This window comes from Carassius carassius, chromosome 43 (assembly GCF_963082965.1).
Source record: "Carassius carassius chromosome 43, fCarCar2.1, whole genome shotgun sequence".
Taxonomy (NCBI): domain Eukaryota; kingdom Metazoa; phylum Chordata; class Actinopteri; order Cypriniformes; family Cyprinidae; genus Carassius; species Carassius carassius.
The window spans coordinates 23,276,409-23,289,652 of record NC_081797.1 but is presented as its reverse complement, the minus strand read 5'-3'; the positions used below and the strand labels follow the sequence as shown (position 1 = coordinate 23,289,652).

The window sequence follows — 13,244 nt, the reverse complement described above, 5'->3', positions numbered from 1 at the left end:
GTTACAGTTAAAAGTACAGTATAGCGAGTTTTAAGATTTAGAGATTTAATTTATATTAAAACAATTAAATTGTGTGTGTGCACACAATTTAATTGTGTGCACACAATTAAAAAAGTAAAAAGTATATACTTTATAAAAAGTACTTTATAAAAGTAAAAAGTATATATATTTTATATATAAGTATATATAAAATAAAAAGTATATATTTTACTTTATATATATATATATATATATATATATATAAAGTAAAATATTCAAGACACCAAAACAACTATCAAGGTAACAGATATTAAACTAAAACGATTTAATACACTTTAATTCTACAATAGAGGATGCAACATAACATAATGTAACTGTGGAAAGAAAAAAAAACACTTAGGAAACAGGACAAAATTAAATGAAAAAGAAATCAATTTATAGTTTCAACAGTAAACTGTACATTAGTTACATTTACAGTAACATATTACTGTAAAATAACAAGGAACTTATTTTATTATCAATTAACATGTTTAACTTTTGAATTTAGAGATTTGGCTCGGTTTGAATTAAACTAGCCCTTAAGAGTCTGAGACCACAAGTGAGAATGTTGTTTAACAGGTTCTAATCTTATACTGAATTTTATATTTTTGACATCTTGGCAGAAAGGAAATCCAACCTTTACTGCAAATTAGGTCACATGGTAAATGTCACGGATTTGGTTATTTGATTTGTGACATAAAACGGCAGAATTATCATCATTTTGTGTTTTTGTCCATTTTATACCTAAATCCAAAAACCTCATTACTTTACAACAAAGTTTTAATGAAAATCTCAAACGACTGATGTGGTCTCAGGCCAACTGTACAACAAACACATTAATATCATTCCATGTTTCTAGAAATACCCCATAGTAGTTTTCATGCAACTCAAAAAAAATATAATAAAAAAATATAAAGTAAATAAATGAACACAAACACAACAACAACTTCCACTTAGAGATGGGACTTTGGTAAGGAACAAACACTACATGTAACTGAGTCTTTAGCGCCACCTTTTGTCCTTCTGTTATTCGTAACATGCATTCCTATGTGAACTGGTTGTGGAAGAATGCAGTGATATGCTGCGCTGTGGCCTGTCCCACGATAGGCTCCAGCTCATGCACTGAAGCTCCACAGAGCTGATGGATACTGGGGAATCGCTGGAGGAGCTGAATGGCCTTCACCTTTCCGACTCCAGGAATCTGCAGAATCAGACTCAACACCACTGGCTCCAGCAGTCTGGACACGCTCTTCCTGAGGAACGGGTTCTCCTTGTTCTCTCCAAGAACCTGTGGAGGACGGATGTGTTAGGATCTCTGCTGATGCAAAACTTTAATTCGGTAAGATTGTTATGTCGGCACTAATGATGTTCTACTTCTCCAGTCGGAGATCACTAAAAATACTGTTAAAGAGGTGTGTGAACTTGCAAGCATGATGTCAGACACTGTAAAGCCCCTTTCACACTGCACGTCGGACCCGGCATATTGCCGGAACATTGCCGGGTTGCCTTCTGTGTGAAAGCAAACACGTCCCGGGATTGATTCCGGCATTGAACCCGGGTCGGGGACCTAGTAACATTGCCGGGTTCAACCCGGGACGAGCGCTGTGTGAACAAAAGCCAGATCTAATGCCGTGTCGAAGTGATGACGCGTGTTATCGCGCTTTTCTTTTACCGGCTGTTTTGAAGGAAGATCAACGTTCGCGACGAAAAAATATGTGAAAACTGTAATGAAGCAGAGATCAGTTAGTTCCTCACTTTCTGCACTGACGCCGAGATCGCTCGCTTGCTTCAGTGAAAGTATAACGTGCCTAACGTTTTCGACTCGTACATTACACGTCACGCCCTGATGTCACGTGTCGTTACGGGATCTTTACTGGTTGTGTGTGAAAGCACGCACATATCCCGGGTCATCACTGGCAGTGTGAAAGTGCAAGATCTAGCGACCCGGGAATAATTGCCGGAACACTTTACCCGTGTATTTGCCAGAATGGCAGTGTGAAAGGGGCTTAATATGCTCTAGTCTCCTCCGTGCTTACCATGGTGATACTGACTGACAGAGTGTCACACACTCTGTCACAGATTGTCACTCAATGGCTCGATGTCTAAGTGGTTCGCGCAGAATAACCTAGGTTCATAGACAATTGGACGATTTTTTGGTGGAGACCTGACTTGAAAAGAGATGGCGATGTTTGCACTGGCTCCTGTATACAGGCCACCAGGACACCAAGAATAATTTTCTGATTTTCTATCAGAGTTAGTGCTGGGAGCAGATACATTTTTAATTGTTGGTGATTTTTTTAATATCCATGTTGATAATGAAAGAGATGCACTGGGATCAGCATAAATAGACATCTTAAACTCTTTTGGGATTATACAACATGTCTCAGGACCTACTCATTGTCAAAATCATACTTTAGATTTAATACTGTCACATGGAAAGGATGTTAATGGTGTTAAAATTATGCAGCCAAGCGATTATATCTCAGATCATTTTTTAACTCCATATAGCTAAAACTGTAAATTCTACTCCTTGTTAAAAGTATGGTAGAACATCTCTGGTTACTTCTGTAAACATGGTTCCCTGAATAGGGAACAAGACACTGTGTCCTCTAGAGGTCGCTATGGGTAATGTGACCTGTTTCTGAAGCATATATTGAAAAACACCAACAACACGTTGGCTGGCGACAGCCCATGACTTCACTACCGATGCGACTATAGTATAAATAGGCCTCGGGAGAACACGCCATCCATCTTTGTCTGAAGCTTGTGTCCGAAGCATGGCAGGAAGCTAGAGGACACAGTGTCTTGTTCCCTACTCAGGGAACCATGATTACATAAGTAACCTGAGATATTCCCTTTCAAGGTAACTCCGAATTGTGTCCTCTAGGTGTCGCTATGGGTAACGGTATACCCATGCCACCATGCTGAGGGGAGTACAGGCCAGAACTATGAGAGCACTAAGTACCAACACTACCATTTCCATGGGAGTTGCCCCTGGGACGTTAGACGGCTGTCCGTGAAATTATCACTTACGGTCAAAGGCCTAGGCTACATACCCAAACTTACCTGTTAGGGCTAGACTCCTGGGCCCGGGGTAGAGCTTAAGGCTTGCAATCAAGAATAGATTCCTTTAAAGGGATATGACCAAGAGCCAAGCATCATACTGAGTCTTGGCCTGTCACACAGGGACTACTGCTTGCTCTCGCATAATGTTGACGAAGGAACGGTCTCAACAGATCCCTAGTAGCAACACCCTGTATATATAAATATCCTGAGGATACATAGGTGGAGTGGTGCCAAGATGAACGGGGCTTTTACCAGCTCAAGAAAGGTCACGAAGCAACTACACGAAGCTCTCACCATATAGGATTTTAGAAAATAATACTAGCATAGTACTAGCACTTAGAAAGTGTGCAAAGACTTCACATGCACACTTACCATGACATGGTTTTTAGGATACCATTCTAAGGGGCTCTCATGGCTCTCTGAAAGAGCAGTTCATAGATGGAATGGTACATCCCAAAACTAGGGATGGGCATTTTGGGAAATTGATCATTTTGATCATCGATAGGTTTCAAAAACCATTCATCGATTAATCTTGGGGGGGGGGGGGGGGGGTGGTGCATGGCCATAATGTATATAATGAAAAAATCTGAAGATTGTTATGAAAATGAAAAAATAAAAATAAAAATCTGACATGAAAATCTGTCTATGAAAACATGAACACATGATTAGGACAGGTTAGATTATGATTATGATCAAGCATGTTATTAATAAAGGAGCAAGAAATATTTGCCTGAGGTGAAGAGTACTATACCAATAAACGGAAGCTAATTCTATTACACATCCTATGATAAATCAGATAACTGAGATATATATCAGACGTAACATTACAACTTGTATTAGCGCAATAGGATGCTAAGTTATGCATTAGACAGAGAGAGAGGCAGCTCTGATTGGTTGTTTCTTACCGGGAGCGGTTGAATTTCTGCAAATGGCAATAGGACCACTGGGAGGAGCCAGAGGAGCGTGATTTTTTTACAGATTATCTGTCTCATATTCTACTGTCAGGACATAATGACAGGTTTCACAAATACATTTTTACAAAAGTTACCTACTTCAGCTAAGTTTTATTTTTAAGTTAAGCTTTATTTTCCATAAACCACCTGCGCGTTTTCTAAGCCATATGAATTAAATTATGCCCACAAATAAGACGAAAAAAAAAGCTCGGCTGCATTATTATAACATCAGTAATAAAATAATAACAATAATAATAGAAAAATAAAACATTTAAGAGCAATATCATTATCGGGCATTGCTTATATGAGCATAAAACGAATCGCTGATATGCAGAGATTTCAGCATAATTGTTCATGTTAATTAATCAGATGTAGACTAGCTCTTGCAACTTTTATCTGAAAAAAATTAGCCGATGCAGATGTGAACTTGACCGAAAGTGTAACTCACGAAAGTACAATAAATTCACATTAGTGTCACTATCGTTATTTTTTTTATGTATTCTAATATTTAATTAATATTTTGTATTCAATTTGCACTTTCTGATCAACCAAAATATTATTTACATATTATTTAACAGCATGGAAATCACTGATTATTGCTAAATAATTGAATAAAATTAAAAATATATTTAAGATAAAAACTATGACAAAAAAAATAATTTAGATTTTCGTCATCCTTACGAATGTGTTTACTGTAATTAGGCTACAAATAGATCCAATGCATTTTTATTTTATAAAGACCATTTCATTATTTGTCTGTGATTTAAAAATTAACACAAAGATACTTTTTCTTTTTTGCTACTTTATTCAACTGATTTTGTTTTTTGCAGCATATTTTGATCCAGCGGTGAAATATAGTTTTTAAAAGATAAAGAAAAAAGTTCACCAAAGTTTAACCAAACAACTATTATAAGGTATAAAACAGAGACCAAATAGCCTAGATATTTTAACGATGGCTAAAACTCAAAACTAAAATAATAATATTATAAAAAAAGGATACTATATTAACCATGACCGGTGAAACATTCAAATGTCTATTCAAAAAGATAAGTCGGTCTACGTGCTCAGATGAGAGCCGAGTGCGCAGCCTGTTCACATTTAGTGGAATAAATCGCTCCGCTGGAACAGATGTTGCAGGAACAGCCAGGTACCACTGGACAAATATGCTTCGCTTTGTAAACTGATTCTCATTTACCTTCCACCACAGTTAAGGAAAACTTTAAACCTTCTTTGTCCCTGAAACTAATGGGCAGCAAATCTTTCACCACCATTTCAGCGAATAGCTTTGTCGTCTTCTCGGTTCTGCCTGCGTTGCATTTAGATCTTACGGCAAGTGATTCAATGCTAGTCTGAGTTGCCGCTCTGTTATCGGCAGATATTTTATGTACACATTTTAGATGATAGTGCATTGTATTTGTTGTAGATTTGTGTGACAGCTTGGCGCTGCACAGCTTACCCTGAACTGTACTTTCATCATTCTTCTCAAAGGGAAGCCAGCCATTGCTACGTGACTTTGAGGCCATGATTATCTGTCTTCTTACGTCTTTTGAGGCATCAAGTGGGAAGCTAACCAATCAGAGTTCAGGGCGCCGCTCAACATGCTGACATAACCAATCAAAAAAATAAATAATTCGATCATCGTTTACGTGATCGATCATCACTGTCGCGGTCGAATACTCAATCACTGTTGCACATCCCTACCCAAACCAATATGTTTGAGAGTCATCAACTCGATCTATGGTATAATGCTGGAGTGGCTATCAGTAAATATCTAGCTGAGGGGAGGGGTAAACACCCAGCTCTCAAATGAAGACTACTGAGGGGGATGTGCAGCATTTACCTGAGTTTGTAGACAGTGTTTGCATGAGTGCGTTCGCCTTACACAGGTAGAGCGATGCATTTGTGGCAGTAGTTTCACTTGCGCTTGATTTCTGAGGTAATCTAGCGGTTGGGTGGAGCATGTTTAGCTCCCGCAGGAGCTGAATGCATGCGGTGCGTTGCATCGTGGTGTATCATATCAGACCTGAACCAGACAAATTAAAGATTCGATCAGGAGCATGGTTGAAACATGAGGAGCTGAATTCCACAGAAAGGCAAAACAGGATGTTGTAAATCAATTCCCATCACCACACGTTGGAAGTAAGTCCACTAACTAGCAGCTTGAACAGCTTTCAACATTAGAAACAATTATGGACAATTCCAATTCGGAAAAGAGAGTGTAAAATTTGGAGCAAGTAATCAAGATTGATGGTCAAAGAGATGCACAGCATGACCATCACATGTAAACCAATGATAGTAATCATGATCGAAAGATCTTTGGATTGACTTCCCCCACCTAGAAGAAAGAACTAGACTGAAATTCTTTTAAGGGGACCTTTCAACCTCTGGTCTCAACAGAAAGTCCTCATGTCAAAGAATGGCATATAAACTGTCTTTTACAGATGTAGATGCACCAAAACGAACTTAAAGACTTAACAGAATATCAGTTCATTGCTTAACTACATATTATATATGTAACCCACATATTTGATTATCATGTTTCTAATCACTTACCGTGGATGTCTTTTCAATAACTACTGAATAGCTTAAGGATTCATATTTATGTTTAGTATGTGTGTGTTTGACTCTTCTTGCTTGAAACGTTTCTTACCATCAGTTATTTGTCAAATAACTCAGAATACAACATGGATGACATATCAAATGGTTAAACTGAGAAAATGTATCATTCTAAGGGAAAAATAAGTGATTTTAAATTTCATGGCACCAACACATCTCAAAAAAGTTGGGACAAGGCCATGTTTACCACTGTGTGGCATCCCCTCTTCTTTTTATAACAGTCTGCAGAGCTCTGAGGACTGAGGAGACAAGTTGCTCAAGTTTAGGAATAGGGATGTTGTCCCATTCTTGTCTAATACAGGCTTCTAGTTGCTCAACTGTCTTAGGTCTTCTTTGTCACATCTTTCTCTTTATGATGCACCAAATGTTTTCTATGGGAGAAAGATCTGGACTGCAGGCTGGCCATTTCAGTACCTGGATCCTTCTTCTACGCAGCCATGATGTTGTAATTGATGCAGTATGTGGTCTGGCATTGTCATGTTGGAAAATGCAAGGTCTTTCCTGAAAGAGATGGGAGCATATATTGTTCTAGAACTTGGATAGCGCTGATAACAACTTGGGTTGTCCTTGTCCTCTTTAGTCCGGATGACATGGGGTCCCAGTTTTTCAAAAATAACTTAAAATTTTGATTCATCTGACAACAGAACAGTTTTCCACTCTGCAACAGTCCATTTTAAATGAGCCTTGGCCCAGAGAAAACCCATGCGCTTCTGGATCATGTTTAGATATGGTTTCTTTTTGACCTATAGAGTTTTAGCTGGCAACGGCGAATGGCACGGTGGATTGTGTTCACTGACAATGTTTTCTGGAAGTATTCCTGAGCCCCTGTTGTGATATTCATTACAGTAGCATTCCTGTATGTGATGCAGTGCCGTCTAAGGGCCAAAGATCACGGGCATCCAGTATGGTTTTCCAGCCTTGACCCTTAGGCACAGAGATTGTTCCAGATTCTATGAATCTTTGGATGATATTATGCACTGTAGATGATGATAACTTCAAACTCTTCACAATTTTTCTCTGAGAAACTCCTTTCTGATATTGCTCCACTATTTTTCACCGCAGCATTGGGGGAATTGGTGATCCTTTGTTCATCTTGACTTCTGAGAGTCACTGCCACTCTGAGAGGCTCTTTTTATACCCAATCATTTTGCCAATTGACCTAATAAGTTGCAAATTGGTCCTCCAGCTGTTCCTTGTACATTATGTACATTTAACTTTTCCGGCCTCTTATTGCTACCTGTCTCACTTTTTTTTGGAATGTGTGGCTCTCATGAAATCCAAAATGAGCCAATATTTGGCATGACATTTCAAAATGTCTCACTTTCAATATTTGATATGTTATTTATATTCTACTGTGAATAAAATATAAGTTTATGAGATTTGTAAATTATTCCATTCCTTCTTTACTACAACGTTCCTCCAGACTGAGTTAAACTGGTCAATCTAGTGCAGCGTTTACACCGAAATAACCCTGAAACAATTGTACCAGGAACTTTTTTTCCCCGGGAACTATTTCCCCCCCAGACCTGTTGCTTTCTGTGTTTCCACCGCGGCCTAAAGTACCGGGAAGATTAGGCAAATAGACTGATGATGTAGGCCTGCATGCATTTCTCAATTTAAAGCATGGTGATTTTGGACTTGCATCCTCAGTAGTTCAGACACGGGAGTGTGATGTACGCGACGAGGCAAATCCAGTAATTCTGAAAACAGCAGCGTACTTGATAACATCAGCCAGCTCGCCTTGGCTACTGCAACTTTCCTTACTGTATATTTACAATAAAACGAAAAAGGATATCAAATACCACTGCCTCCTTTAATTTTTTATTTAAACATAATAATAGCAGCAGAAATCTACTTAGTTCAGGGAAATGTGTATATATACAGCCATTACAATGAAATGAAATATTATTTATAAATAAACCACAGGTTTGAGTTTTTAACAACTACATTCTCACCTGAAATACTTTTAAAATTACATTTCATTACACCATAACAGTAATATTTTGAAAATTATCGAAATAAATGGTGGTTGAAATCACAATGCTGTGTGAACTCAACCAATTAGCATGTTTAGCGCCCAAGTCCCGCTCCGAAAGTTCCTCAACTTTGAAAAAGTAGCACCTCGCCAGCAGGGACTTTCTGAGGGGCATTTTTTTTAACCCGGAACTTTATTTAGATCATGGTTCCTGCGGTGGAAACGCGGCATAATATAATTTTAACCTCATTGGAACCAGCAGCATCAGGTGAACTACGCCCTTTCTCCACCTCTCTGATGCGTTGAGTGTTTGGCTAGCTTGCAGTATGCTTACCCTTCTGATTCTAACAATCATGCTGTAGGTCAAGCCACCTCTCTCGTTGAGAACTGGGTTTATGCTCCCTCAGCTAGGTAACCTACTACTAGGCATTTAAGCATTGGAACATGCGGTAGGTTGAGCTCCCCTCTCATTTGAGAGCTTCAATCTGGGCTGTAGGATGAGTTAAGCAATAATATATAAGAATTTAAAAAAGCAGTAAGAAATAACTCTTCATGTAATATTTTATATTTTATATTGATATGCATGACTTTCAAATTAATGTTTCACAGGGCCGCGAAGAAATATAGAGCTGAGTATCATCAGCATAACAGTGAAAGCTAACACCATGTTTCCTGATGATATCTCCCAAGGGTAACATATAAAGCGTGAAGAGTAGGGGCCCTAGTACTGAGCCTTGAGGTACTCCATACTGCACTTGTGATCGATATGATACCTCTTCATTCATTGCTACGAATTGATGGCAGTCATATAAGTACGATTTAAACCATACTAATGCACTTGCATTATTGCCAACAAAGTGTTCTAGTCTATGGAAAAGAATGTTGTGGTCTATAGCAGCATTTGCACTGTCGGGCCAGTGCGCACCAGGGCTTAAAATGGGCCAGGCGGGGCTAATAGCACCGAGGCCAGAATAGCGCAGCGTTTCCACAGTCAGGCCCAAAGCTCCGCAGCGCTTCACTAAAACCTGCCTTTTACACGACTCTCAGGAACAACGTCACGCAACCTCATTTCACCAACAAAGAGAAGTTATCAGAAAACTAAGAAATAAGTCACTGGAACATGCACGATCACAAAACGAACATGATAAAAGCATGCTTTGTTAAATATTCAAATTCAAAAGCATCAATATTCTACTATAGAATAAGTGATACATTGATCAAAATGAATTAATTTATCAGGACTCAAAATTAAATCACACAGAAATAAATGTATTTCTATTTTATTTATTTATTTTTAACGCTTATTAAAATAGCCTGATTATTCAGTCGAGTCTTTTTCTGTTTATTTGCAGCCGTAGTAGCCTATACGTCACATTTAGAATGAATGATAATATCTCTATTTTTATAAAAGCTCCCGAACCAAAATCATTCTTATATTTCTATGATAGGCTACGTGGAGCTAAACTCTCTAGACGTGACTTATGACAGATAATATAAGTTACTAAATAAATACACGATTGTGATAGAGAATAAGAAGCTGATATCAGATTTCGTTAAACGGTCACATTTACCATGTTTACTGTGGTAATGTTAATTTCTAGCGTCCATAGTCTTTTACATCACTTATAAATATTTCTGCCTTGTTAAGTGATAATAATCCACATCAGATCAAGTTATTTCAAACACTCTCTGCTGACTAAGAGTGAACTTTGAGCTCAACTTATTTTAAAAAGTCTTTAATGCTGGTGTTAATGCTGTTATCTTTTTGAAATGATCTCCAGCGCTGATCTCCAGACGTAGAGAAACTCCGCCTTTGTTCATAATCACTCCTCTAGCCCCAGCTGGCCCGCTTTGGCCCAAGGTTTTCGTCGGCCCAAAAAACCCTGGCCGTTGGGCCCAAGGAAGCCCAGATGAGGCACGATCAAGCCCCAGAAGTGACATTGAAAACGCAACTGGCCCTGGCACGCACTAGCAAGGCCACTTTTAGCCCGACAGTGGAAATGCGGCTAATAGTGTCGAACGCAGCACTAAGATCCAATAGAACTAATAGAGAGATAGAAACACGATCAGATGATAAGAGCAGGTCCTTTGTAACTCTAAGGAGAGCGGTCTCAGTACTATGATATGTTCTGTATTGTTAAAAGTGCTATATAAATAAAGGTGACTTGACTTGACTCTGGACTGAGCAGAACTGAAACCCATCACCTATATTGGAAGTATGATGCAAATACATGGCTTTGGAGAAATGTTTTGCATAAATCCAACAGGATGATCAAGAATGTATCTTTTATTAAGTGCACCTTTTTAACCACGCGCTAACATAAATGTCTAATGAACCAATCACCTGTCAACGACTTGATGCATTTAGGGTTGTAGACATGGTCAAGACAATCTGATCATGAAAATGGAGAATCTAAAGTAAAGAGATGTAAGTGACTTTGGAAGTGGTGTGATTATTGTTGGTCTTAGTATCTCAGAAACTGCTGATCTACTGGGATTCTCACCAATTTTTTTGGGGTGCACCCTGGTACTAGCAAGGTAGCAAAACAGTGAAATAGGAATAGGGAAGCATGGGGCACAAACTAACGCAGGATTAGTTGTAACACGTGCTTTAAATATTTCCATACATGCTAGCATAAAAAAATTTTGGTATTTACTCTTTGCGATATAAAAAAACATATACGGAGGAAAAAGTGTTCCGAAATTCAAAATAATATTTTGAAGAGATCTCTGAAGTTTTATTTTACTATAGTAAAAGTACATTTCTGGCTTGAGACAAATCTGCTATTATTTTAAATCTCCAATCTGTTTTTTATTAGTTAAGATAAATATATATATATATATATATATATATATATATATATATATATATATATATATATATATATATATATATATATATATATTATACACATATATATATATATATATATATATATATATATGCTTTGCTAACTAGCAAAAGACAACAAACAGTTTTAAATTCCAGTTGTACAGATGGGGAATGCTATAACACTACGTTGCACTGTGGCCCACGATTACTGAACTATACTATCTTATTTGACATTAGCAATGTAATTTACACTAGATATTTTAATGAATTTGAATCAGAAACTATGAGAAACAGGTAAATAAAGAATGATAATGTTTCATGTTCAGAATTTATTTCAAGAAATGTAATGCATTTTGGCTCATTTAAGTGGGCCGTCCCATCCATGGTTGCAATGTGTTCATTGTCACACTCCAAAATCAGAATATTTGTCAATTAAAAACACATCATTATTTATTTGAAAATAATAATAACAAAAATGTTATTGACAAAATATGTAGTTTGTTGTGTGTGTGTGTGTATATATATACATTTTTTTATTTTATTTATTTATTTATTTTTTTCGATAAGCCCTCATATGGTCATGTTACAACGTGCCCCTCAGATGTTACAATGTTACCCACCTATGGGGCATGTTGTCACATTTCACTTTTTTTTAGGGTAAATAAAGAAAAACATATACACTGTGTAATAATGAAACAAAGTGACATATTTGTTCAAGAGAAGTGTGAAATTACTGTGCATAAAAAGTATACTCTGAACCCCATGGTGATTTACACAAACAAAAGTCAAGTGTTAGGTTGTGCCCAGCTCTCCCTAACACAAATATGCTATCATATACAATGAAGATGATGCAGGGATAATACCTCTTATTCACTCACCAGCTGTGTTATGAGCTGAGCCGCTTCAGCAGCACTGGACACAGGCAGCACAGTCAGACCCAGCTCCAAAACCACAAACTTCTGCAATCCGCTGAAGTACTGCTCACTCAAACGAGTCTTCTCCACAATCACAATACCCTGCAGACCACTGTTAGCCTAAAATAAGAAGATGACAGTGAATGATCATAATACGAGACATTTGGTGATCCAAATCACAGCTAGCCAGTGATTTACATTTCTAAATCGGACGATCTTCCTCCTGTAGTCGTTTCCTGCCACCAAATCGCTCTCTGATACATACAGGACACATGTTTTATTACTGAGACAGAAGTCCACGACACCCAGCTCCTCCTCAAAGATCGTCTTCACGCTCCCTGACAAGACAGAAAAAGTTACAGCAACATTAGTTACATTCAGGCTTTCCAGATGACAACCTTTATCTCGTGTTAATCTAGACACATTGCTACAGAAGAACTACCAGACCTGTGCTACTAATAGCTAAGTTATGAACTTATATAACTAAGTGAAGGGCCGACCTCTGAGGCTCTGCAGGAGTGTGGAGCCCCTCCACTTCTCGTGAGAGATGACCTGTCCGTACGGAGGAGCGTGCAGCAGCTTCCAGGGGACCGGTTTAGACTCCATGACAAACACCAACACCCGTCCACTCCAAACAATCGACACCAACACCCGTACACTCAAAACATAACACCGCTTCTCTCCACTGGGGTTCGTTATATAGTCACAGCGTATTCTTTCATAACAGACGCGTGAAACACGACAATAAATATGTTTTTATTTACAATCTCTCACTTCCCAGTGTTACAAATAACGCAAGTCTCGTCAAATCTCGCGCCCGTTCTAACCATCAAATCTCGCGATGTTTCTGTGGCACTACGCTGCCGCTG

General features: G+C 38.2%; 1 protein-coding gene across 1 annotated transcript; it reads right to left on the bottom strand.

Moving 5' to 3' along the window:
* Positions 1-543: 543 nt before the first annotated feature.
* Positions 544-13,195, bottom strand: faap24 (FA core complex associated protein 24). The gene is made up of 4 exons (XM_059535773.1): positions 12,876-13,195; positions 12,574-12,713; positions 12,340-12,495; positions 544-1,306 (listed from the first exon to the last, which is right to left on the bottom strand). The coding sequence occupies exons 1-4, from the start codon at positions 12,979-12,981 to the stop codon at positions 1,064-1,066; spliced, it is 645 nt and encodes a 214-aa protein (XP_059391756.1). The 5' UTR covers positions 12,982-13,195; the 3' UTR covers positions 544-1,063.
* Between the last annotated feature and the right edge of the window lie 49 nt (positions 13,196-13,244).

Excerpts from the sequence above, each read along its gene's own strand:
- faap24 (XM_059535773.1), bottom strand. The coding sequence starts at position 12,981 with ATGGAGTCTAAACCGGTCCCCTGGAAGCTGCTGCACGCTCCTCCGTAC. Across the intron at positions 12,496-12,573 it reads AGATCGTCCGATTTAGAAAT|GCTAACAGTGGTCTGCAGGG; the intron begins GTAAATCACTGG and ends TTCTTATTTTAG. Across the intron at positions 1,307-12,339 it reads CTCAGCTCATAACACAGCTG|GTTCTTGGAGAGAACAAGGA; the intron begins GTGAGTGAATAA and ends CGTCCTCCACAG.